The sequence below is a fragment of the Dermacentor variabilis genome, chromosome 1 (genome assembly GCF_050947875.1).
Source record: "Dermacentor variabilis isolate Ectoservices chromosome 1, ASM5094787v1, whole genome shotgun sequence".
Taxonomy (NCBI): Eukaryota; Metazoa; Arthropoda; class Arachnida; order Ixodida; family Ixodidae; genus Dermacentor; species Dermacentor variabilis.
In genome coordinates, this window is record NC_134568.1 from 280,096,895 (window position 1) to 280,122,396 (window position 25,502).

The following is a 25,502-nucleotide window of genomic DNA, read 5'->3' on the forward strand; positions in this document are numbered from 1 at the left end:
TCATACCTAAACATTCTCATTGCAACAAAATGCGTCATCAAGAGCACTATTCTTTTAACAAAGCAAACCTTTCTATGCCTAGAGAGAGGGAGAAAGCTATTTCTTGAAAATAGCAGAGTGTTTATAGCCAGCGCATTTCCGCCTACGTGCTACTCTGCAGAGAATGGGACGAAGGACTGCATTCCTGTAGGGTTTGGGGTCTGGCGAATCTGCTTGGTCGGTCTTTCTCCGAGGGCAGCGTGCTGTTGCACTATCGCCAGGATCGACCCGCTCTAGTCGGCGCCCCAAGCCTGGACACAGAGCAAAGGGGGCCAATACCGGGGAACGGTATATGTGGTGACGTGGGTCATGTGGCGGGTGTCTACGCGTCTGGCCGTCTTCACTGGCAGGCAGGTAATCGCTATGGTGCAAAACGCTGTACATAATATAACCAGTTGCACGACATCTTTTTTTGACCGTGTCACGAAAGCTTCGCTTCTCAGACTCTAACATATGGGTAGGATGTGCATATATTTTTTTTTCTTTTGAAAGATCGGCTCATTCTTAATGGGATGTTGAGTTATATTTTAAGACACGTGCGAAATAGAATGCAGTTCTGACTGCCATTTTTAAACCACCCATCTCTCGATATGCGAACCGACTTTTCACGTAAAAAGTTGTGTGCATTGCTCTGTGAAAAATGCATCAGACATTTTCAGTGAGAGCAGCGCACGCGCCCTAGATTGTCAACGACTGTGCTGCCTGGAATGTCAGCGTGACGCGGAAACCATTGAAATGGAATTTCGTGGCGAGTTTGTGAATGACCGTGAGAATTATAGTCTCTATAATTAGCCACCTTAAGGCAAAAACTTCAAGAGTGCCTTGACCGACTTGTGGTGTGACGACTGTATAGGCCGGCGTCCCACGACTGTCTGCTCCGTAAGCGGCCGGTCGTCAGGACGGGCCAGCGCGGTCGCTAGTGAGTGTCTGTGCGCGCTGTATCGTAGACAAAGGCAGAGAAGGTGTTCAATAATTTCGTCGCTGCCGCAGTGGTGACACGCAGCACTGTGTTCCATTTTGTTGCGGAAAGCAAATGATTTAGTAAAAGCGACGCCAAGCCACAGTCGGCAAAGCAATGTTGTCTCGGGTGGGCATAGTCCAAGTGGAGGACGACGTCGAAGACAAGGGTCGATCCAGTTGATGTAGACGTGTGCTGGAAGCTAGGTTTGTTCCGCAATGATTATGTGGCATCATTTGCAAGCACTCAAATTTTCGCTGCTGCATCTGTTCTTGACAGCAGAAGTGGTTCCAGCACGCCGTCTTCATGAGCAGATTGAGCAACTTCATCGGCATGTTCGTTGCCCATTACACCACAGTGACTGGGAAGCCACTGAAATGGGACGTTGTGTCCTTGTTCGATGAGGCGATGAAGGAGCTTTCGGATTTCTAGAACTACTTGATCGTATGGTCCATGACGTAAGGTTGAAAGCAAGCAATGTATAGAGCTGCCTTGGAGTCACTGAAAATACTCCATTTTTGAGGCGGTTCCTCACGAGTGATGCTAAGTGCGCTACGAGAAGCAGCAAGCTCCGCGCCTGGCGGTGTCGTTTGGTGTAATGTCTTGACTTTCAAGGTGGTGACTTTCGCATAAAAAGTCACTGATCCTGCAGAACCGTCCACGGTAGTTGAACTATCAGTGTATAGCTGGGTATGATCGTTGTATTTTTTGTACAGCAACAACAGCGAAAATTGCTCGAGAGCTGATGATGAGAGTTGTGCTTTCGTCCGAATTCTTGGTACTGTCAGTCGAATTTGTGGTTGAACCAAGCACCAAGGGGGAAATAGAACTACCTCTGCAGCTGTGTAATGTTATGGAAGGTATAGACTATAAGGCAGTATCGTCTGAGAAAAAAAAAAGGCGCGTGGTCGGTCTTCTGGCCGCGAGGCGAGATGGTGGAGAGGGGCGCCAGCAAGTTGCCTGGCGTGTGCTCTGAGCGCTTCCATAACAATCTGAATCGTGGCTAGGTAGCCATGTGCAATAGCAATGGTTTCATCTGTTGGTGTGCTACATCGTGGTAACCCTAGACAAACCTTAAGCGCCTGGACTTCAGTACTTTCGATTGTACGGATGTTAGCCCTGCAGGTATTGGTCAGCACTGGCAAGCTGTACCTCAGATACCCGAGAAACAGCGTCCTGTACAGTTGCATCATCACATATACTGAAGTACCCCAGGTTTTTCCTCCAAGAAACTTGAGCAGATGAGAGATGGCTGTAAAGCGCTTTTTTATGGGTAGGCCGCATGGGAACTCCAACAGAGGTCAAGGTCGATGATGACCCGAAGGGGTCTGTGGGTCCTGACATAAGAGATATTTTGCCCTCAAAATAACCCATTCAAGTATACGCGTGTTTGTGCGCTGATGGAAATCCAGGCAGACAATAAACTGACGTATACAGTTCTGGTGTAGAAGACATGACCTGGAATAGCTTTAACATTCTCTGTTCCCGCGTAACGTGTCTTTCGCAGGCTAACAACCTGCCATTCTGGCACGAGCCATCTGTGCAAACCTAAATGTAAACTCAGCTGAATGTAAATAAGCTGTTATCACACTGGACTATTTCGTTCATATAGCAGCAGTTAAACGCAATAAGTTATAAAACAGTTAGCAGGAAATGCAGATTTACTTGGCGTAAAATTAAGTTTTTAGTGCAGTGGAGAATATGCATGTAGCGCTGTATACGCGCTACCGTTGCGCTGCCACATAGTGCATGCCACATCAGGTGCACGCATTAGCCTCCCACTCTGCATATGTAGCTCATGGCTTGTATGTAGCTATCATAGCTTAAAATGAAAAAAAAATTACTTTTGTTCTCTCAGATCTTCTCGTAAGTAGGCTGGATCGAAATGCTCCCCGATAACCACAACTATATATACTGATTATCTTCCCCTGTGAACTTACATTTCTATCTGCAGGTGGCAATGACCTAAACGGAGACCTTCTGATGTCACAAGTGAAAGAGCCTGGTGACTCGCGCAAGACCTAAAGCCTTCGCGGCGACGAGCCTTTCAGCCGAAAGTGGCCGTTTTGCGGGCGCAAGTATGCATGCAGGTGTCGGTATAGGCGTGCACGTTAGGGCTTTCGTTCGCCTTGTAATATCACACTCGCCGTCCTGCAGCCTCACTCGCACAACGCACAAGACTCTGTAGACAGTATAATGGCCAGAAACACTCAGGGTAGCATAATAGCGCGATAAGCGGCACAGACGAAACCATTTCGGACCCCACAAGGGGCGTGTACGCGCAAAGGGAAACCGCTGCTCTCTGCGCGCAGTCGGTTTGTTTCCCAGCTAGACAGAAAATGAAAGAGAGAGAGAGATAAACAAAAGGCAAGCAAGCAAAGCAGGCCCGTGGGAGCGGTTCAAAACTACAAGCTTCGGCACGCTTGCGGACGCTCTGCCGCTACGTTATCCCGCCCATCAGTAAAGAGGGGAACCGCGGGTGTCGGGCAATGATTGTTCGCTGGCGACGACGCCGTGTCGCGCGCCAACTGATGTCCGTCTCGGCTTACTGGCTCTAACTGCGTGCGGCGACAGCCGGCTGATAGACAAGCAGCTCAGAGTGCTCTCCTCTTTCCGTCTCGCATACATTATACAGTTTCTGCGCGTGACAAACAGTGCAGCCTGTACATAATTCCCTCGTGTAGTATTCGTTTCTTTCTTTCCTTCTTTTTTCTCGGCTGCTTCCAGATCTAGGTGACGTGAAGTCCGTGCTTAAGGACTAAACGCCGTCCATACCGAATTTCCCAGTAATATTCCGAAGTTATTTTCTAGACAGTCTATTGAACATTAAAGACAGCGATGTCTTCACAGATGTCTGCGTTGAAAGTCGGGAAGTTCGCAAATCCTAGCGGTATACGGTGCATTTCGATGAAGAGCAAGGAAGTCTTCCAAGTAAGCTCAGGGGCATTCGCTTCGGCCCTCGTGATTGTACAGCGACAAAACAGTTTAACCCGAATAATCGGAAACTTGTAATTGAATAATCGGATTTGTATATTTATGTAGCCAAACTAAAGAATAAACGAGACAGGTAATTAACGTACATAAACTTTAAAAGAGAGAGAGAGAGAGAGATGCTATTTCCATCAACCTATAATGTCACGTTTGCGTGAGTGGACATATCAGACACACCAAACTCGCTAATGCGCGATGACGCGAATGCAAAAGGTTTGCGCTCTCTGGGAGTAGATATTTGCTTAATAACAGTCAACGCCAGCTGCACTGCCAAAAGTTATCGCTTGGCGTGGGATTTTGCTTACGTTGGCTCAATGTGTAGCACACCTTGGTGGCTTCTGTCATGGGAGACCCACAGGCGACGTCTTAGTCAGAACATTGAACCTTAATCTGTCCTTCCCCTCCTTATTGTTGTGGCACTGTGGGTTCCCAAACACAGCCTTTCTGAGAGGCGCTCTATAGTTTTAAGCAAGTGAAGCGCGGGGGAAGGCGCCGACGCTTGCCTGATTTTACTCGCGGAACCTCAACCGATTAATTCCGATCAAAAAATTATTTACAATCAAAGCATCAATCGATTGGCCAGAATATTACTCGATCAATCTCTCAGCCTTGACATTTAAGGATAAATTTAATTTTACGTTACGTTAATGTGTGTGAGGTGTGAAACCAGGTACTGCAACTTCGGCAGGACGACGCATCCTCAGTAGACCCCGCGCGCTCGCGTAGGTGCATGTCCCGCTCTACAGGGAGTTCACTTCACTGCCGCTGCAGCCGTACCACGATGAAGGTGGGATGTAAGAAACGGCCATGCATCGATATATCGGCGCAAGTTAGAGAACCCCCAAGGGGCCGTAGATAATGCGGAAACCTCCACTATATAGGCTTCTTCTAGACTTTTTAGAGTATAGGGCGTACGCTATAATTTATCGCTCAATAAAGTATGTGTTCCGCAGTGTCGCAAAGCCTAAACGAACCAATCTGTCAAGTGCACTGAGGGCACTGACTGGACGAGAACGCAACGACGAGTTTAATATTACCCGCAGCATATTGTCACACTGCACTAAAATAGAAACTGCAGCACTCACAATTCAGAACTAAACAACCGTGAGTGGAAATATTGTCACACGCTAACAGGGCAAAAGAAGCAAGCTCGAAATGGTACATAGTTTACAGCAAGAATGAAAGCCATTCCGTCTCTGCTCCTTGCAACCTTCGTATAGACATCAGTGGTGTCAAAGGTAGCCTACGCGTGCCCAGTGTGCTTCGAGGTCTGGCGGCACATTATTCTCCCAATAAGGCCATAGTGTGTGCCAAATGAGGGGCACGAGAACTGCGGCAAGGCGGAGAGATGGTGGGGCGCGCCCTTTCACAAAACCTCGCGGCACGCCCCATCACCGCGGGCTCCTGCGCAAACAAGCAGTGGCCACGCGATTGCGTCACAGCGTTCGAGCATCCAGTGCCACGGAACGCGAAAACGCCGCGACCAGAATCGAGAGGAGGCGACGGCGCTTGACGTTCGCGCGCTCGCCGTCGAAGAGGCGCGCGCGCGCCAATAAAGCGATCTAATTAGGGTTGACGATCCGGCGCGGGGCAGACCTTGACGGGCCGTGCTCGCGTGAAGGACGCCTATTCGGCCTGCAGCAGCAGCAGCAGCCATTACGCCTCCTCTTCCATCTGCTCCATCGGCGGGGTGAAAGCCCACGCCGAACTAATCTGGCCGTCAAAGTGCCTCTCTCCTCGGGAAAGTTTCCCCGAAGTGCACTCGTTTGCCGCCGCTGGATCAATTATGTCAGCGCCCCGCGAACAGCGTCTCGGGAGGAGGGCACTTGACTTTTGGGCTTCATTGAACAGGTCTAATGAGGCGGACCCTCGCCGGCCGGCATTGGGCGGCGCTTGGCATCCGCCGCCGGCCGGAGGCCGATAAAGCCATCAGCGGGACCGGCGGAAGTTTGCCCGCACTCGGCGCTCGGCTGCGGCGTGCACTGCAGGACCGCGAACGAGAAATTATGCGTCCGCGCGTGCCGTAATGACTCGCTGATCTCGAGAGGTGGCTGGATAAGAGATCGAGTTGTTTCGCTTTTGTGCTCGATGTCGCCAACCTTGCACTGAGTGTTTGCTGCGCAACTTTGCCTTATCTCTACAGCGCGCTGCGACACGAAGTCAAGGCCGGAAAGTTCCAGTCACGAACGTCGCGTATATGCAGATAAAATCAAGTAAACAAAGCTTTCACTGCGATCGATTTGTTCTCGTAAATGATGCTGGCCGCTTGGGTTTCAGTCGCTTATAAGCAGAAAACAAAAATCCCATGTTCAAAATTAAATGAGAACGGGGATTTTACGTGCCGAAACCACGACCTGATTATGAGGCGCGCCGTATATAGTGGGAGACACCAGGTTAATTTTGACCACCTCGAGACCTTTAACCTGCACCCAACGCATGGCATACGGGCGTTTTTGCATTTTGCCCCCCATCGAAATGCGGCCAGCGCGGCCGGGACTCGATTCTGGGACCTCGCGCTTAATAGCGCAACCCCATCGCCGCTTTAGGCCACCAAACATTCGACGTGAAACATTCGACGTGACATAAATTGTTAATACGAAAAGGCTTTGTACAACTGTTATTGCGATGACTCGCCATATACTGATGCAAGCCGTATGGGTTATGTCGGAGCAGTTTTTTTTTAAATATAACTTTTGGACCACAGTGATAAGGTGATAAAAACACGTATCAATATGTAGGAGGTGTTTACTATACCGGTGTCACACGAGCACTTTCTATCGCGATCAAGCCCAGCCGAAATTAAAGTTCTCAATTGCGATCGGCTCATTTTCGCATGCTGGGTGAAACAACCAATTTCAATCGAGAACTTAGGTTCCGATGGGGCTCGATCGCTATCGAAAGGGCCCCGTGTAAGGGGGGTGAGGTATAAGATGATGCGCTGACCACGATTGTTCACTTCCTTGAATTATCGGCAGGAAGTCGTGAGGCGCACAAAAGCAACCGACATTACAACTATAAAATCACTCTTTCGGGATTTTCTTTTCTTTTGCCGCATAGTTTGTGCGTGCACTATTTTCCTTCCAAATATTCGTCGATATTAAGACGGCCCCATCTCAAGTCCGTTCTGTGTACGTGTATTGGGCTTCCAAAGTGATAAAGGTTGCCGCTGATAACTTTTATACATAGAAGGCGCACGAGGACCCCTCGCTCGGCCATATACCGTCCTACAAAAATTACTTATGGAGCAAACCCTGACGCTGCGATCGTACGAGAATGCTGGCTAGTCCATGGATTTGTCTAATCTTCGTGCTTATATATATGGCTCCGAACGTTATTGAGAATTTCTCTATTATGCTTTACTTTTCTAAATTTCCAAGTACTCAGGTAGTTTTCTGAACACCGCAAGGCGATTATAGTTTCTCACATGAGCGTAATTATCGTGAATTGTTGCAATTGTAAGGCAATATTTTATTGAAGATAGTTAATTTGCGAAATCACAAAGCCGTTCGGAAGTAGAGGGACGAAGTTTCGGCAAACACATGCATACTGCCCACCGTTCCCACGCTGGCTGCACCGCCATGCCTGCAGCTTCTGTAGACACTAGCGCCAGAATTCCCTCTAGTAGATTTTACAGGAAACTCTACGGACTTGGCCGCCTTTGCACCACTTTGCTTGTCCGCAGGCGAGGGCGTCTCGTATAGCGTTCGTTAAATCGCCCTCCCCGGACCACATGCCTATACTGTAATAATGATAATAATGACAACCAATAATGTTTACTTCGCTACTCTATAACATGATGCATGACGATAGCCCCACAGGGCCGTGGACCCGTAGCTGCAGAATTTGAGAGCAGTGGCCACGCGCAGAGTGTAAAAATAGTAAGCAGCACACGGGGCAGCTGCCACTGGAAGGAACACAACACCTGTCAACTCTTGCTAGCTATATTGCTTTTCTATTAATTTCAAATTTTTTTTGTGTGTAGGCTCAGTATGCTTGTGTCTTTGTGATATGCTAATGCGTTCTAAAGCAGGCAAAAAAGTATTGTTAATTTGGTAATTGTGTGCCTGGGTAGCCGACACTGGCATAGCCCATCTTCTCATTTGTCTATAGTTTTTGAACGAACGACAAAACCAAATTGAGGGTATGCGCCTAGACATTCAAGGAATGAGAAGGAATAGCACGTTATCAAGAGCGAAAAAACAAGTGCAATAAATTAATAGAACCACTATTTTAGGAACAACAATAGATATCCAAGACAAGAAGACATTCTAATATTTTTTTTGATGAGCGGTAGTTTAAAGAAAGATATTATTATTACAAAGGTTGCAAGAAGACGAGGCAACTTATTTACTCGTGGCCACCAACCGTTGTTTTTCTATATGCTTTAGTATCTCATAGACTATTGTTCTGGTTGTACACGCTTGTCGTCGGAGAAAGCAAGGGTTATGTGTAAATGTTTTTGCTTTTAAAGGAACTATATACATTTTTTGCGGTTTCGTTGAGAAGTGGTTTGTATTTTAAAAGCAGTTCTTCGGTTTTTGCAACATATCTAACTGCTTAAAATTTTCCTGTGACTTACTCCCCAAAATAAGTTGCATTAATTCAGGTCATAATAAAAAAGCAAGTTACAGATTAATCTAATCCCACTAGATGGAATTAATTAGCAATTGATAGATGACGCCAACAATGCGTGATAGTTTAATAATAACGTGGTTCCGATGACTGTGCCAAAAATTTCCATCTTTAAATTTACGCTTGCAACAAGACCATCGTTAGGGTACTTTTGCCAACCTAAGGTACAGTAAACTACCACTGAAATCAAAGAAGAAGCCGAGGTGCCATCACAGCCTTGTAAGCACAACTGAGTTAAAACACATAAGTTATTGTGCACTATAAGGCATGACATTACAGAAAAATTCTACTCCAAAAGTAAAAAATATACATATATAAACTTCAAATCACTCGTTTATTTCAATGTCCAGTTTATTTGCATATTTATAAAATCCATACATATTTTTGTATTTTTGCAATAGGTGGTCGTCGCACAGCAGCAACAAATTTGCGTCAATATGGCAACCTGGAAGTTTCGCAATATATAAAGACAGACCCCTTGAATTGGCTGAATAATTCCTCCGACTGGGGGCATATGGCGTTATGAAGAGTGACGTTCTTGCTTGTTCTTAATTTGTAATCTTTTAGCATGTCATGAAATTTCTTTGCGCAGAACTTATTGAATGAGGACAGGAATAGCTATCGATCGTTAACGGCGATTGTTGAGTGGTTCCTGGGAACCTTTTAAGACTCTTTAGCGTTCGCTCTTTTTGCGGTAACGAGATTTCCGGAACACGTCCGCGCGGTTTAATTTTGTGTATATCATCCACAGTATGCCGACTCTGGTGGCTTATCCCGAGTGGGTGTTCCTTGAGATTTCTTCATTTCTGTCTGGAATCTTAAGTTCGCTCGTTGGGAGCCTGTATAGATTGAAGTTTGGAGTAGTCTCTCGAACGCAACTAAAGCTTAGTTGTGGCCGTTTCTTGCTGGCCAAACAACCGTAGGCGCGCGAAACGGCCGATCACCCTCTGTGTCCATAAAGCGATTTGATTTTCTTCGAGAATGTACGTCTGCGTCTGCTTAGATTTATTTCTAATTAATGTCTTGTTCTGGTTCGACCACGGGATATATTTATTTTAAGCAGAACGCCACACTTTTGGCTAAAAGGGAGCGCACATTTCTGCAGACGTCATTCCCCCATCTGAAGACCTAGAGCGGAATTGATTCTGACGCCCACACCCTGTGACCAGCCCCCTCTGCCACCGTACAATTAAAAAAGCGGGTGGCGGTATATATATATATATATATATATATATATATATATATATATATATATATATATATATATATATATATATATATATATATATATATATATATATACGCACACACACGCACAGCGGAGGGCAAAAATAAAACATGGTGCGATATAGTCTTTTAGTTAGAACTTAGCTCGTCCGAATAGTAGCCGGCTAACTAAATATTGAAGAACTTTTATTGTTTTCACAGTAGGCTATACACTCGAGGAAAGCAACTGTACAGCAATTGCTCCATTGAAGTTATCCAGGCTGATGACGAGAAGACGACGAACTTCTCATAGGTGGTGGCCCTGTTCCTTGCTGCTCGCTTTTTACTTCACTTTTAACTAGTTGTTTACGTTGTGCCTGGTCTTCACGGCTCAGGAATTCAGTGAGAATTGTAGCGAACTACGAGCTCATTGAAACCAGATACGAAGCCTTTTCCCTCGGAGTGTCTAACTGCTACGGCGGTAGGCAGCCGAGAACAGCAGCACGAGCCTTATGACCGCCAGCGTGTTTTGAGGCTCATGAGTGCAACGCAGAAGCGCGCCCACGATTCTGTCAAAGCACACCCTGCGTATGACATCATCAAGCCGCCACGGCTAGTCCTTGACCATCAAGGCGTTGACGGCCCGCCTCCGGTGACCATGGTGGAACCCAGCAAAGGTGAGAGAAAGAGACCTCATCTTGACGAGACATATCAGGAGAACGACAGCACTTCAAACTATGACCTATGCAAATATGAAGTCATTGGGTGTGATGAAGCACTTTTCACATTCGTGACCTACAAAAAAAAAAAAGAAGGGAACGCCACCGGGGTGGTGGCGTTCCGGCCATCAGAAGAAGGACACAACTTTTGGCAAGTGAATCCAAATCAAGCTGCCTCAGAAATTGTCTCTGCGGCAAAGGAAAAAGTTCAGACGTTCCGAGTAAACAGAGACGGCAGTTTTTCAGTGAATGTTACCTCAGTGACATCTGCGAAAAAACTGCTTTTATTGCACGAAGTCGCATGACTAAGAGTTAAGCCCTACATACCGGCTTCGTACATTATAAATGCCGGAAAGATCTGCCGCGTGCCACTTCAGTACACTGAGGGACAGGTGCTGGAGTTTTTGAAAAATTTTGGAGTAATACCAGTCCGCCGACAAGCAAGATACTACCGTCTGGAGGATGGTACAGTTGAATCCCGCTCTTTGCACAGTGTAATCCTTCACTTCAGAGATGATAAGCTAATGCCTCAGAGAATCTACTTGGGCTTCACCATCCACCCAGTCCAAGAATATCTTGGACCTGCTTTGAGATGTTATAAGTGTCAGAGGTTTGGACACTTGGCAAAAAACTGCCGTGGATCACGTCGATGTAAAATCTGCTCTGAGAACCATGAGCATGCTGAATGCAAGTCTGTCAGACAGCCTAAGTGTGCAAATCGTGCGGGTAATCATACGGCTTCCTTCTCAGGATGTCCACAGAACAAGGCCGCATCTATGCTACGCAAACATGAATTAATTCATGGGAAGCAACCACGACACAAGGAGCCCTTCCGAATCTTGACGCAGTGAGTCCAGCGAAAAATCGCCAGTTTACAGCAACTGAACAAAAATGAAAATAACCATCGTATTCGTCGGCATTAAAGCAGCGAGCTGCGCTGAGGCCTCAGAGACAGCGGAGTCATCATTCTGCGACGGCCTCTGAAAGCCACACATCACAACAATATCAGCGACCTAATCTAGGACAACCTCAGCGATCTTCTCAGAACACCCCGCAGCGATCACTGCAGACGGCGACTGGAACATCGGCATTCCAAAATAACACCGCGCCACTCAGTGTTGTACAGACGATTCTATCCATGCTGTTTGCTGCAGTTAGAGGAATTGTCGCAGCTCTACCTCAGGCGCAAAACCTTGCAGAGGTAAATGCACTGTTGCCTATGGATCCATTAATGAGTCAGCTGTCCACATCAGTGCTACCGGATGGCAATTGTGAATAGTAGTTATGAAAATGACATAATATTTCAGTGGAACGGCCAATAGACTGCGATCCATATCTGCTAATTTTCGCAAGTTAGTGGCACAATGCAGCTTCCCTGTGCTATACATACAAGAGGCTGGAGTACGTGATGACTTTCGTCTTGCCAGTTACAGAATATATAAATTCTCTCGTCCAGCTGAAAACAGTATAACCATGCTCTGCATTCGAAAAGATTTGCCCTCTAACTTTATTCAATCTACCAGTTCAGATATTCGTGAATATGTAGCCTGCAAAGTATATCTTGCTAAAATATGTCTAACAGTCGTAAGCATATACCTGCAAGCATCGAGACGCATTACGCTTGATAATTGGGTAAATATTTTTAGCATCACGAGATCAAACATTATCATATGTGGGGACTTTGACGCACACAACGTAACATGGGGGAGTAATCACTGTGATGCCCGTGGGAATATCATTCAATGCGCCTAGGAAAGATGCAATCTATCAGTATTGAATGACAGATCTGTGACATTTATGCGAGGATATCGCTACGCCAGTTGCATAGACGTAACACCGTGCTCTAATGATCTTGTTACCGATGCTGGGTGGACAACAGACGCAGAAACACGTGGCAGTGATCACTTCCCAATTCTTACATCACATCCATGATTAAAAAGTACTGTGAAACGAACATACGTGGATATAACACACTGCCAGCTCTTTCGTCAACACTTGTCCAGTCGAGTGGATTGTGAAGCTGACGTAGAGAAACTCACATCAGTGACACAAGAAACAATGAAACTGTGCAGGAAACAAATGCCGATTCCTGATGAGTACACATCAGTTGACGGAGAATATGAACATTTGAGAGCTGTAAGAAGAAGAGAAGAAAGAGCGTATTGCCGAAGTGGAAATGTAGAATCGTACAGAAATTTGCAGCAAATCCACTCAGTCATGCGGAGACTACAAAAATTAGGGGGAAAAGATAGCGCGAATTTTGCGATACGTTGTCTCCGCTGATACCAGTTCCACGAATATGGATGACTATTCGTGCATTAAGCGGCCCTGTTGTGCACACACAACCATTTCGTGCTCTCGCAATAGCCAAGGATACTTCAGAATTAGTGATTGCTGAGGAATCCTGCATAGTTATAACTAGGACAAGTGTGTCTATTACTTGTGCGGAGTTTCAATATTCAATTGAAGCGGCAAAACAAAAAGTTCTTGCGTGTTTTCAGTCACAGCATCGACAAGTAGACAACCAATTTTCTATGATCGAGCTAAAATGTGCGCTTGCGTCTTGTCAGAGACTGCTGCTGGCCCAAATTTCATTACATACAGTATGTTGCAGAACATGTGACTTAATGGTCGATTAGCACTTTTGCAGTTGCCCAATGACTTGTGGAAAAAGGAACGTGTCCCCGACTCTTGGAAAACAGCACGTGTGATACCCATATTGAAGCCTGGTAAAACTCCTCTTTCTCTTGAGTCTTTTCGTCCTGTGAGTCTGACGAGCTGTTTATGCAAGATCATGGAGAGAATGATTGACACTAGGCTTCAATGGCGGTGTGAGCAAACAGAAGCACTTCCGGATCACATGACAGAATTTCGAACGTATTGATGCACCATGGATGCAATTTTGGATATTGTTACCTATGTTGAACATGAGCGAGCTAGGGGAAATGATACAATAGCGTTTTTAGACATTAAACGAGCCTTCGACACCGTCAGTCATGCTCATATATATTGTGTAACCTGCTAGAACTGGCAATCTCTCGAATGGCGCTACACTGGATATCCAAATTCTTGAATGGCAGATCAATATTTATTCAAACAAGTGAAGGAAAAAGTTCATCTCAAAATCTTATTCAAGGAGTCCCCACAAGGCAGTGTCTTAAGTCCGTTTTTCTTTAATTGTGTGATGGTGGATTTATCTCGGGAGATTTCCATCTGCATATGCAGGTGGAATCCAGAGATATGTTTATGCTAGCAGAGATATATATCCAGAGATATGTTTATGCTAGCAGCACAACAACTAGCCTTATACCAGATATACTTTCCATACCCCCATGGCTATATTGCAGCGTATACAGATGGTTCTTGCCAGACAAATTCTTCTACAGCTGCCTTTGTCATTCCAGAATGGAACCAAATACAGACATTCAAGCTGTCTCACACGGCATCATCAACAAAAGCAGAACTTTTTGCAATATTGTCTTTGTTAGGAGACAAATTCTGTGCAAAAAGAGGAACAATGGGTCATCCTGTGTGACTCGCAGGCAGCTTTGCTTCACTTTATGGTGACAGTTCAAATTTTTCATAACAATCGGAAAAGATGACACATACAACGCTTAGCACGTGCTTTATTGACTTTAGACCGCAGTCCCTTCAGGCTCAGAAAGATATTAGGTCCATGGCCAACATACTATATTGCAAAGACGAGCGTTACTGGTCCTTCGAAGATTTCTAGAAGTGAGCAATATTCTCGGAAACTATTGAGTAGAGTGTTCAGATGTGATAAGCTCATGCTATTGAATTTTTTTAAACCTGACTCTGCCAAATTCAATACCTCGATTATTGTACCTTCATTTGGATATAATCTGTGCTTTCTTATGTGCCCTGATTTTAGTGCAGTTATGTGAGCGGACTTTGTGTTTAGTTTAGTGCACCTATGTGACTGGACTTTGTGTTGTTGTGTTTCTGAGCTGGCTTTCAATATTAGTGTGGCATTAGTGTACTTGTGTGACTGAACTTTTGTGTCGTTATTATTTGGTGTTGAGTTTCAGTTTTAGTGTGGAATTAGTTGCTTATGTGACTGGAGTTTGTGTTATTACGATTTCGAGTTGAATTTTAGTTTTAATACGTTAACTATTTTTTCTTAAATCTATGTGAAAAGGAGTAGGCGGCGCCCAGCTAAAGGCAACAACATCTCCTAAGTAACATATAATTAAAAAATTATTACATTCATCATCATCATCATCCTGGTTACGCCCACTGCAGGGCAAAAGCCTCTCCCATACTTCTCCAACTACGCCGGTCACGTACTAATTGTGGCCATGTTATCCCTGCAAACTTCTTAATCTCATCCGCCCACCTAACTTTCTGCCGCCCCCTGCTACGCTTCCCTTCCCTTAGAATCCAGCCCGTAATCCTTAATGACCATCGGTTATCTTCCCTCCTCATTACATGTCCTGCCCATGCCCATTCCTTTTTCTTGATTTCAACTAAGATGTCATTAACTCGCGTTTGTTCCCTCACCCAATCTGCTCTTTTCTTATCCCTTAACGTTACACCTATCATTCTTCTTTCCATTACATTAAGTATGGATTATTCCAATAATTTTTTTCAACTACTGAAATTTCATTACACTAATATTATTACTGCCATGTTTGATAAAAAAACTGTTCTATATCGCGATCGGTTTCGCCGGTGTAGTAGTCACCCTGGCAAGGTGTGTTGAGATCCAGTACAAGACACCTTGTCTATTGTTCGAAGCATGTGCAGCTCATCGCGTCCAGTGCTACTTAGGGCTGTGGAAAATCGCTTCAACGATGTACCTCATTCTTGAATGAGCCACGGATGCAATAAAAAATTTGGGCATAACTCATGTACGATGACTATCCAAGTGCGCGAGTAGCCCAAACGAGTCATCTGTGAAGCGTGTACAGCAGCTGGGATCCTCTCCCACGCATCCCTTGTGTACACGTTGCGTCATTTAGCGGCAATTCCACGGAGTCCGCGCATACCTATAGTGACTCAAGCTGGCGTTAAAGAGGTCCATTGAAGAGCGGCGCATACCACGTGGCGCATGCCCAGTGAGCACTGGGACACATAACCAGTGACGTAGAACCAGTGCTCTGGAAGGGACAACCCTGCAGATTTGCTTTCCAGGAGAACTTCGGCGAGTTCACTCTTCGCCAGCGAGCTTTGGTGGAGATGGCCAGCTTGTCTACGCGGACCGAATGGTCTCTGAGTACAGCTCTAGAGACCGGCCCATATACTTGTAAACGGAACAATGGGCCCCCAATAACGTGGTTCTACAGCATCAGCACAGCCCCGCCCTGCAATCATTGGAGCATACCCAGTGGTACATACCCGCAGAAACGGTCCACACTTTTATACTGCATGCACTACCATCAGGATCAGCCCATATTTTCGGTTAGATAGTTAGACAGATAGCCGGAAAGAAACTGGTCTGACAGGGTCAAGAATGTTATATGCATTACTAGCTGGCCTCACATTCACCGCATCCCTTTCTCACTCTCTCTCTGTCCCTTGTTTCTAGTCTTCCTTTTCCCTTCTCACGGCATAGAGTAGCCAGCCGGACTCTTGACTGGTTAACACCCCTTCCTTCTTTCTTATCACTCACTCACTCACTCACTCACTCACTCACTCACTCACTCACTCACTCACTCACTCACTCACTCACTCGCAAGGTGGTTGAAAAATCCACATTCATGCAGCCAGCAAAGGGCATGGTGGACTTTCTGATTCCTGTTGCAGTGACACTGCGTTGTCAGTGATACTGCGTTGTCAGTGAACGCGACGGCGCCGACGAAGGCGCTTGATCACCGCCCAAGCCCATCGCCCGCCAGGCTGGTTTGGCCGGCGAATTTCGGTTCCGTTTTCGAGAACGGAAGCAGCATTTTCAAGAACTCTCGTCTACGCTTCCGGGCTCCTGAACGGCAGCTCCTACGCCAGGGCTATATGCCGGCGTGAAGAAACCATGCTACTGCCTTTGGAGAGGCGTCACACTTGCAAAGACCTTTTGCATTTCTGACAGGGTCGACAGACAGCCCTGCCTCCATGTGATCCATGTAGCTGTGGCGATAGGCAGCCGCCCACGTCGTTTTGGGTGTTCCATGTAACATTTCCAAAAAGGGATTGCTGTCTACCACGCTTTAGTTTGAAGTCAGACGCCAAAATATAACTTTTCTATATACGAAATCTGAATTCACTGAATGATTACAACTTATTTTGTGTCATTCATCACGCGACGCGCAGCATTCACTTCTATAACCTCATCGGCGCCGGCTGGCAAACTGTTACCCCTAAATTATTGCGATAGCGATTGTACAGACACTCGTGGGGCGTTTGCGCCGTCGCTGTTGGCATTGTCGAGCTATCACGTTAATGATGCACACGCGCGGCCCGCGCATGGAGGGCTGCAGAAGGTCTCCAGAGGCGCGAAGTGCGTTTGGCTGCAAAAACAATGCCAAGTGGACGCACCGCCACGCTTCGCTCAGTAGGCTCTGCCTGAGCCAAGGCTGTGTTCTGGCTTCTGGCGTGGGCGTTGTGCGCACACATCCTGCTGAGAAGCTGTGTGCACGCCACACCGCTTGTATATACATACACTGGCATGGACGCACCGCCACGCTTCGCTCAGTAGGCTCTGCCTGAGCCAAGGCTGTGTTCTGGCTTCTGGCGTGGACGTTGTGCGCACACATCCTGCTGAGAAGCTGTGTGCACGCCACACCGCTTGTATATACGTACACAGGCATGAGTGGAGCGGACAAGAAACATCACGCTATAGATAACGTTTATCGTCTCTGTGTGTGATGTGCGCTGATGAACGCCGATGTGGTTGTCCTTCGGTCTCGTGTCGTGCGCCATCCTGCAGGTGCATGCGCGACGCGTACACCGCCCTTCGCGGCGCTCCTCGTCACGCCAGCTTTCTTCCGACAGGCCTGCAGCGCGACGCCGGACCGCTTCCGATGCTTCGATTTGGTGCGAGAGTGTCAATTTTGCTGTCCGAACTATGCCTTGAGCGCACCGCTCTTAGTGAAGACAGACAAGCGAGGTTCATGACGAGGAGGAGGAAGCTATTGCCAGCTGCAGACGAACCTATAGTTTGTTTTGTGCCCTCGATCGACTTCATTTTGCATCGATACCGGCAAAATTTTGGTTGGTTCGTTCGTTCGTTTATTGATTGATTGATTGATTGATTGATTGATTGATTGATTGATTGATTGATTGATTGATTGATTGATTGATTGATTGATTGATTGATTGATTGATTGATTGATTGATTGAACGTCCCAAATATACAGCTGAGCACGCCGTAGTTGAAGGTTCCCTTGTTATACTCCCCGATCCAGCCTTTGGTATTTCTTTGACGCGCACCGAAATTAGAGAGAACGGGCGCTTCACCGCAAAAGTTGCATGAGGCACACGCTGCCAATTTCATGACGACGTGAGTTGTTAGGCGAGCGTCACTCTGATCGCTTGCTTGGCTTTAAAACTACATTGTATGCAATACCCACGCGCATGAGGTCCCGAGGACGTAAACTGGCATTAATATATACGAGTAAAGATGTTTGTTTCTCTAAGTAAAATGGCCTTCGCGTCTCCCATATGCGTATACTGTGCGGTATACTACATTATATGAGCAACCACAAATAACTTTAACCTATGTATGGCGCGCGGAATATAATCACTTTATGTTGCATTGTAGTTGAACCTAAAGAAAACAACTTTGTTCCCTTTTCTGTCTTTCATCCTCCTGCAGAAGATAGCTGTGCAAATGAAAAGTTACCCTATTCGTTTTACGGAATTCGACAAGATACCTTAAAGCAAAAGAAACTAATAAAAGAAGTGTTCATTTTGTTACGGCAGGGTATTAAAAAGCGGCTGTACAATTACTTGCAGAATTGTTGTAAGTTCATGTCAGAATTTTCTTGCACCTCCAGGTGAATTTTTTTTTTATTAGTGAAGTGAAAATGAAAACTGGCTTATTAGACCTGCGCATACAAGACATCGCGAGAGCAAATTCCGGCCTGAGTCGTTCTTTTTTTTTTTTTTTTGTCGAGTTGTCTACACGTAAAAGAAAAGAAAATGCCAAAAATTTCAAAGTAATGGGACATAACTCAAATGAAAATAAATGAGTGTGTCACCTATTCATGTGACAGAGAAAATGAAGGAAGAAAGAGAAAGGAAGCTACTGAGGCCGAACCAGACGCGCGGGCGGTTTGCTACCCTTCACCAGAGGAAAGGGCTAAGCGAAGAAAAAGAAAGAAGCGAGAGAAAGGGGGACACTAGCGACGCGGAAACGCGTGGCTGCCCATCACGCCCACAGAGGTCGCAGAGGCAAGCGTATTTCAGAAAATGTGTGGTATTATAATGGGTCCTTGTGGCTTTGTTGCATGCTTTGTGAGCCCGCGACGCCTGGAGCCTGCGACTGCTGAGCCGAATGATCTTTGTCCCGGAAGATCGTCTAGAATGCAGCCAGTTTAACACAAGCCTTGAATGATGCACTCGACGTCATAACAATGACGAAAATTTGCATCGCAGAGAACACACACTAACATCGCTCGGAGTCGACAGCTCGACTCGGTTGAGTCGCGATCCAATTTGACACAGGTTCACACTGGTTGACGGCGCCGTTTGGTCTTCCGAAAAATATACTTTCCTAGCGATTTGTTTAAAAGGCTTGTCCACATGAATGACTCCTCGTGAAAATCACTTTCAGAATAATTTAGCATCTCGCGCTCCCCATCGCGAGCGCATCTTCGGTCTCAGAGGAAGCATTCTTCAAAGTCCTTCGTTATTCATCGCCCTAATTATAAGCTGTTTAATGACGTCTCATTCAATCTTGTACAGTCATATAGTCCTAAATTTTATCCATCGCAGAAATTATTGCGACCCCGCAAAAGCCCACGTGACACACGAAACCAACGTGACCAAGATTTTCTTCTTTTTCGTCCTTTTTTTTTAATTACGAAGACGGTCTTTATGCGTGAAGAAGCTTGAAGCCATCACCGGCACATATATGGAGAAGTGATGAATGCCTAAATTGAAATGGTGTGCCAAGTCATGATTTTCAACCGCGTACGAATTGCTCGGCCGTTGAAGTGGTGCACGATACGCACTGCCAACTGTTGGAGCTACACGCACCTTTCCATTTTTTTCATGCTTCGTGCATCCCGGAGATGCTAATTTCTCTATACTCACTGTACTGTTTTCTTATTTGTTCGAATCTACAGGCGCGTCTCTCTCACAAATTTCTGGTCAAAACCGCCATCGGAGCTTATGTATACGCCACCCCTGGCATGAATTGTTGTTCTGTAAATATTATAGTGCGCCACATGGCCACGAATGGTGCGAAAGGGGACATCGCGGCCCCTATACTCGCACTATTGCGTCACTCTGGGCGAGCACTACAAGGACAAAAAAAAAAAAAGGCGCAAAAGTGAAATATAAAAGAACAAAAATGGTAAAAGTGGCAAACGGTCCAGAGTCGCCGAAAAAAAAAACGTATGCTGACATCGGCGCACAGCTTTGGGTATACATGTGCGAGTGGGAGCGCTATAGGGAGTTTGACGCAACGCAAGTCCTCAACTGCTATATAGCGGTGCAGTATACGTGGACCGAGAGGAGGTACTATATAAACAACCGTGCGATTGTCTTTCTCTGTATGACAAAACCTGAAGCCCTTTAAAAGCACGTGCAGGAGCGCTATACCGTACAAGGTTGAAGTGCAGCTGTCGGAAAGTTTCCTCGGTATACCGAGAGTTATAAGCGCGACCTAACGTGCATCGTCTGAAGGCGGCGCAACGGCCATTTCCGGTGGCCGCGCTCCTTGGTAGTTTCCGCGATAATAGTCTCTGTTATTTGAGGAATGTCTGCGTTATGAAGACGCCATGTTTTCGCATAGAGGGGTTCACTATGGTGAGGGCATTTTCAATCAGCAGCGCTTGTCGGCAGCTGGTGCCATTTTCTTACGCCAGCATGATATATATATATATATATATATATATATTGCCGAAATTCTGCTGGCTCCCGTGAACAGCTTCCTCGCCTGTCGGTTGTCATCCCGCGATGCAGTTATAGTAATTGCCGGGCCACGTCGGAGTGAGTTGCGCATGTGGTCTTTGTCGCTAGTTCGTGGTCAATACGAATAAACGCAAAGGGTCATCGTGCACGTATACGCTGCACCGAGCGTTCCCATGTAAATTTCCCGCTTCGCGCTTCATACTATACGCGGAATCTAACGCCACTCCACATAAATACGCACATAGGAGAACCTCGACGTATAGAGATAATTCATTTTGTTTGGCCCTCAAGACAGCCCACGAATAAGATGCATAACGTTTTCGCCATAAAAAAGAAACCTTCAGCCTGAACGGAACTGAATTCGCTTCACTCGAATTCGCGCCTCATTCGCCTTTAGATTATACTTAACGGTCTGCCATTATGGGATATCTATCTCTTGGCACCTATAGACATACTAGCAACTATCTTAAGTTTAATCTTTAGCAACACACTCCATGGGCGAATAAATCCCGATCATTACGAAAGCATCGAAGCAAACCTGAGTACGTGCATAATCAAACACTGATCGAGTTGTTTTGTATGGTATACGATCACGCGGCGGTGGTCTTCACTCAAGCGCGTCTTGCTTGATGTCGCCTGACAAGTGTCATGGCGCCGCAACTATATTTCGTGCGCGCAACTGATACCCTGCTTGGCCGTGTATACATCGAGAAGCGTTTGTGTCTGCGGCGCGGTGGTGTGTAGCGGCCCGAAACGTTGGCCATGCGAAGTGCCAGCGATTTTCAGTTCAGGAGTGTTTACTCAAGACCACGCTCATTCGCTTGAGGTCGTTCAATAAGAAGCCGACGCTGCTACGCGGAAATAATTGCCAGTTGTTTCCATCTGAAGCCAGATCTAGCTGATAAGCCTAACGCTTATGTTTTCATAAAAGAAAGGGGGGGAAACGTGTTTTCGTGAGCGAAGGTTGCAGGCATGCCATATAATACATTCGAAGCGCTGATTTTTTTCACAGTACTCAAACAGCAGAATGGTATCGCTGAGAGTAAAATCTCTTCGTGTCATTGGAAAGTCACACTCTACAAAATTCGCCTTAAATTTCACCGTGCCTATAGTCAACTTGTTGGGTGTCGTCTGTTGAGATATTAACACCAAAACTGAATACGAAACATTGAGAAATTTGGAACGTACTCGAGCTGGCCATGAAGAACAGTATTTAACTGGGAAACTCTCGAAGAATCCCACCGTACATCGAGGACCTACACCATGAGGAGACGAAAAACATTCTCAAGGTGCGAGGAACACTTCAAGAATTTTTGCAGAGCACAATAAATAGATATTTCATTAATTACAACGTAACTACGAATACTCACTAGAAAAATGCAAAAAATGCATCGTTCTACCACCTTGGCTTCCTTTCCAGCGCCTTGAAATTAAATTGTAAATTGGACACATTTATGAGCGGTACACGATAATCTGTAATTGAAAGGATTAAGAAAGCAAAGAAAAAAAGATCGGAGAATAGAGTGTAAAACTAACCCCATTTTAAAACATAATCGTTTGTCGGTTATAACTCTCCGACCAACTTCCTGTCAAAATCTGCGACGGAACTGCACATATCAAGCCTTCGAATAAGAGAGGAAGATTTGAGAGGAATAATGTGCTAAAAGTGTAATCTCCGAGCTACATGCAGATTCTGCCATTGAAGCGGTGGAACTGCGCGAAATTTTGCCAATCGTTCGACCCTCTATATATGTTCCCCGTTTCGATCTTTCTCTTCTATTCTTCAATTCATGCTTCGTGCACCCGTGCTCGCTTTTTTTTTTTTTTTTTACGTCAAGTGTATATAGCCGAATTTCCCACTGACTGTATAAAAAAAAAATGTGCAACGGCACTTGCGTTGCTGCTTGTATTCACTTGAACTGGGGTTCCATTTGTGCTTGACATGGCGGAATTACCTCGAGCTGTCCTGTGACTCTTTAGCGCGGTCGATGTATAGAGACATTGACTCGCCTACTTTGTGTACTTTGTGTGCATTTAGTCCTGCGCGTTCTTTTTACACTGTAAAATAATTTGCACCCTAACAAGTGAAAAAGGGTGTAAATGTGTCTATAACTCACACCCTTAGGGTGTCCGTCATATAAATAACACCCTAAGGGTGTGAGTTATAGACACATTTACACCCTTTTTTCACTTTTTAGGGTGTAAATTATTTTACAGTGTAGTTCGCTCTATTTCGACTTGCACGATGTGTCCGACCTCGCTGCTTCTGTGAGTGATACACTCAGCTACTGGTGTGCTTGTCGCCCCTATATAAGAGCGGCAAGAAAGCGCCGACGTAAGAGACCAGTGCGTTCTTCGTGGAATATACAGATGTAGACAGCTTGATTAATCCTCATGCTGGTTCGCACATGAGTAAGAACAGAAATATAAGAAAAGCTTACCTAGATTTCATCTTTTTTTTTTTTTTTTTGCACATCCAGAACGTCAGCGTGTACACTGACCGAAAAGCACAGGAAGAAGAAAAATAGGTATGAATACCGACAAGAAAGGAATTAATTAAGTGGAATACGACAAAAAAAAATTAATATGGAAAGCAAGGCCCTACAACTGAAAAAGAGAAGTATCAGTGCAGAAGGCAGATTCTCAGACTCGTAGAGGCAAAACTACGAGCGATCAATATAAGCGCACTGTTAAGGAGCAAAGTGAGTGGGAAATTATAAATGCGAGGCTCGAGCCAGTAGATGAGTGCTTTGTTGTACCGCTACTTGACATTTGAGCAACACATGAGCGATACGTTCCCCGAATTGTATATTGAGCCACTAATTGTGCATCGATCGTGAAATAACGACTTGAAATGAAGACTCTCCCATGTTGCTATACAGTGAACTTTTGGGCGTCGTCAGTTACATTGTCAATTAATTGATAGCTTCTGTAGGCAACCGACGTTGCGCATCATGTCGTCTGGCAAACGGTTCCTTCTATAAGAAATGATATGCTACATTGAAACATGAATGTTCGTTCTTGCCAATACTGCAAGATATACTCATCCAAAGAAATGTACGCACGTTAACACCACAAGCCCAGGAACCGAGAAACAATGCGTCCTCCCTTTTTTACCCACAGCTTCGAGCAGCTGTTAATGGTCATTTATGCAACCAGTAAGGCTGCACTTATGATTGCATCAGGCAATACTGCGTGAGGGAGAAGTTGGTCTACAACGCCTAGATTTTACGTGGCGATTCCCTTTCTGCTAATTGATGCTGTATTCTTGATCTGGATGAGAAACTAAGAAATAAGCTACCTGAGCGATTAAAAAAAAAACGGTTTTTGACTAGGTTGGGTGAGTGCAGCTGGCGAGAGTGTTAAGAATAGGCTTGCGATGGCATACATAGGCGTGCGATCCAGAAGCCGTATCTCAGCCGTCAGGGGCGCGTGGCCGGGAAGCGAGGATGTGCAACGGCAGAAAGCACATGCTGTTCCTAAGGCAACGACAGATGCATCCGCCGGAGCACGCGAGCACGTGGTCCACGCGCTGGCGCGCCTCGGAATTGCCGCCGGGCACCGCTGGCGTCGGCGTCGATCAATAGAGCGCGCGCGGCGCGGGTGGCGGCGGCCCCTATCGCCGGGCCCCGGCGCAAGACCCCCCTCGCCGGCGGTGCGTCCAATGGGCGTACGCGCCGGTCCGCCCGCCCCCGGTGGCGGGGAGGGGCGAGCGGCGCGCGCTCCCGTCCGGCCCGCTCCCCTCGGTCTCCGGCCGGAGGCGTTGCCCAGAGCCGCTTGGGGCGCCACGAGCGGACCCCGGCCGAGCCCCGCGGCGTCCGCGCACGGATACGAGGAGTCAGCCGGCCGCCGGACTCTATGGTGGCGGCGCACATGGAACCCGCCAGAGCCAGCCCTATGTCGGCGCGGGCCAAGGACTTCTCCATCGATGCCCTCATCAGCCGCCGACCATACGACAGCTCCAACGACGGCTCGGACGCCGACACTCCCGGACCGCCGCTGCTGCTCGATGCCGGTGAGTACGTGCGGGGCACAGCTGTCAGTGGAAGCGCGCGCTGCCCTCCCGCTTGGTTCGCCGGGGTCAAGTGGGGGGGCCCGTTTGGGGCACGCGCCGGCGTGCACGGGTCCTCCCGGAGGGCCTCCTCCCTCACGTGACCTCGACCTGTCACCCGCAGACAGGTCGCGGGCACCTGTGACCGAGCTCCGTGAGGTTGGTGTGAGCTGCTGGGCGCCCCCCCCCCCCCCTTCTGTCGGACGCGTGCCACTGGATTGCGCTAATGATGCTTCGCTGTAGGCCATTAAGGCACTCTCAACGCTGCTTCCTGAACAGTCCCAAGCGCCGGCGAAACGTGTTATTATTGTAGGACGATCTCCGTGCCTCGTTAATCTGGCGCTGTCATTATACACGAGGTACGATATCGCTCAGTGTTTCTGCGCCTGTTGTATTTTACCGAATGCATGAGCGCCCTCTGCTTTTGATTATGTGGCTTGAAAAAGTGAGTGTGAAAAGTCCGTGTGCTCCTGTCACAACTTCAGTATTAATGAAATTGCCTAAGATGCTGGCTTGCGTTGTTTACGGACATTTATTGTTTGTCACGTCGCCAAATGATTTAGTCACAGCCTTTGTCAAATGTTGTTACGAATAAGCAGCATGCTTACATCGCATACGTCTAATTTCAATGAGTGATATCGTGCGTCTCATGACTACATTGTGCAGGCAAAAGAGAGAATGAATGGACATATACGGGTGCACGTATGCTCCGCACTAACGACGATTTCATGATATCGATGTGACGGTGACAAGACATACTTCAGTCATGATACATCAATTTTCAATGAAAATGACAGTGCAACACTCGTTAATCCCGCGGCTATGTAGGTGTGGTGCACTCCTTTCCATCTGATATTTATGCATGCTGTCG

At 46.6% G+C, this 25,502-nt stretch overlaps 1 protein-coding gene across 3 annotated transcripts in view; it reads left to right on the forward strand.

Moving 5' to 3' along the window:
- Positions 1–25,502, forward strand: part of LOC142565624 (T-box transcription factor TBX20-like) — a 200,036-nt gene that overhangs the window by 52,446 nt on the left and 122,088 nt on the right. Inside the window, exon 1 of one of the 3 annotated variants that reach the window (XM_075676275.1) lies at positions 23,123–24,595. The exons of 1 other annotated variant lie outside the window; for it this stretch is intronic. In XM_075676275.1, coding sequence (XP_075532390.1) covers positions 24,439–24,595 — 157 coding nt within the window. In that variant the 5' untranslated portion in view covers positions 23,123–24,438. Of the gene's footprint in view, positions 1–23,122; positions 24,596–25,502 lie in introns of those variants that run through there. One more of the 3 variants, XM_075676276.1, reaches the window with a different exon arrangement.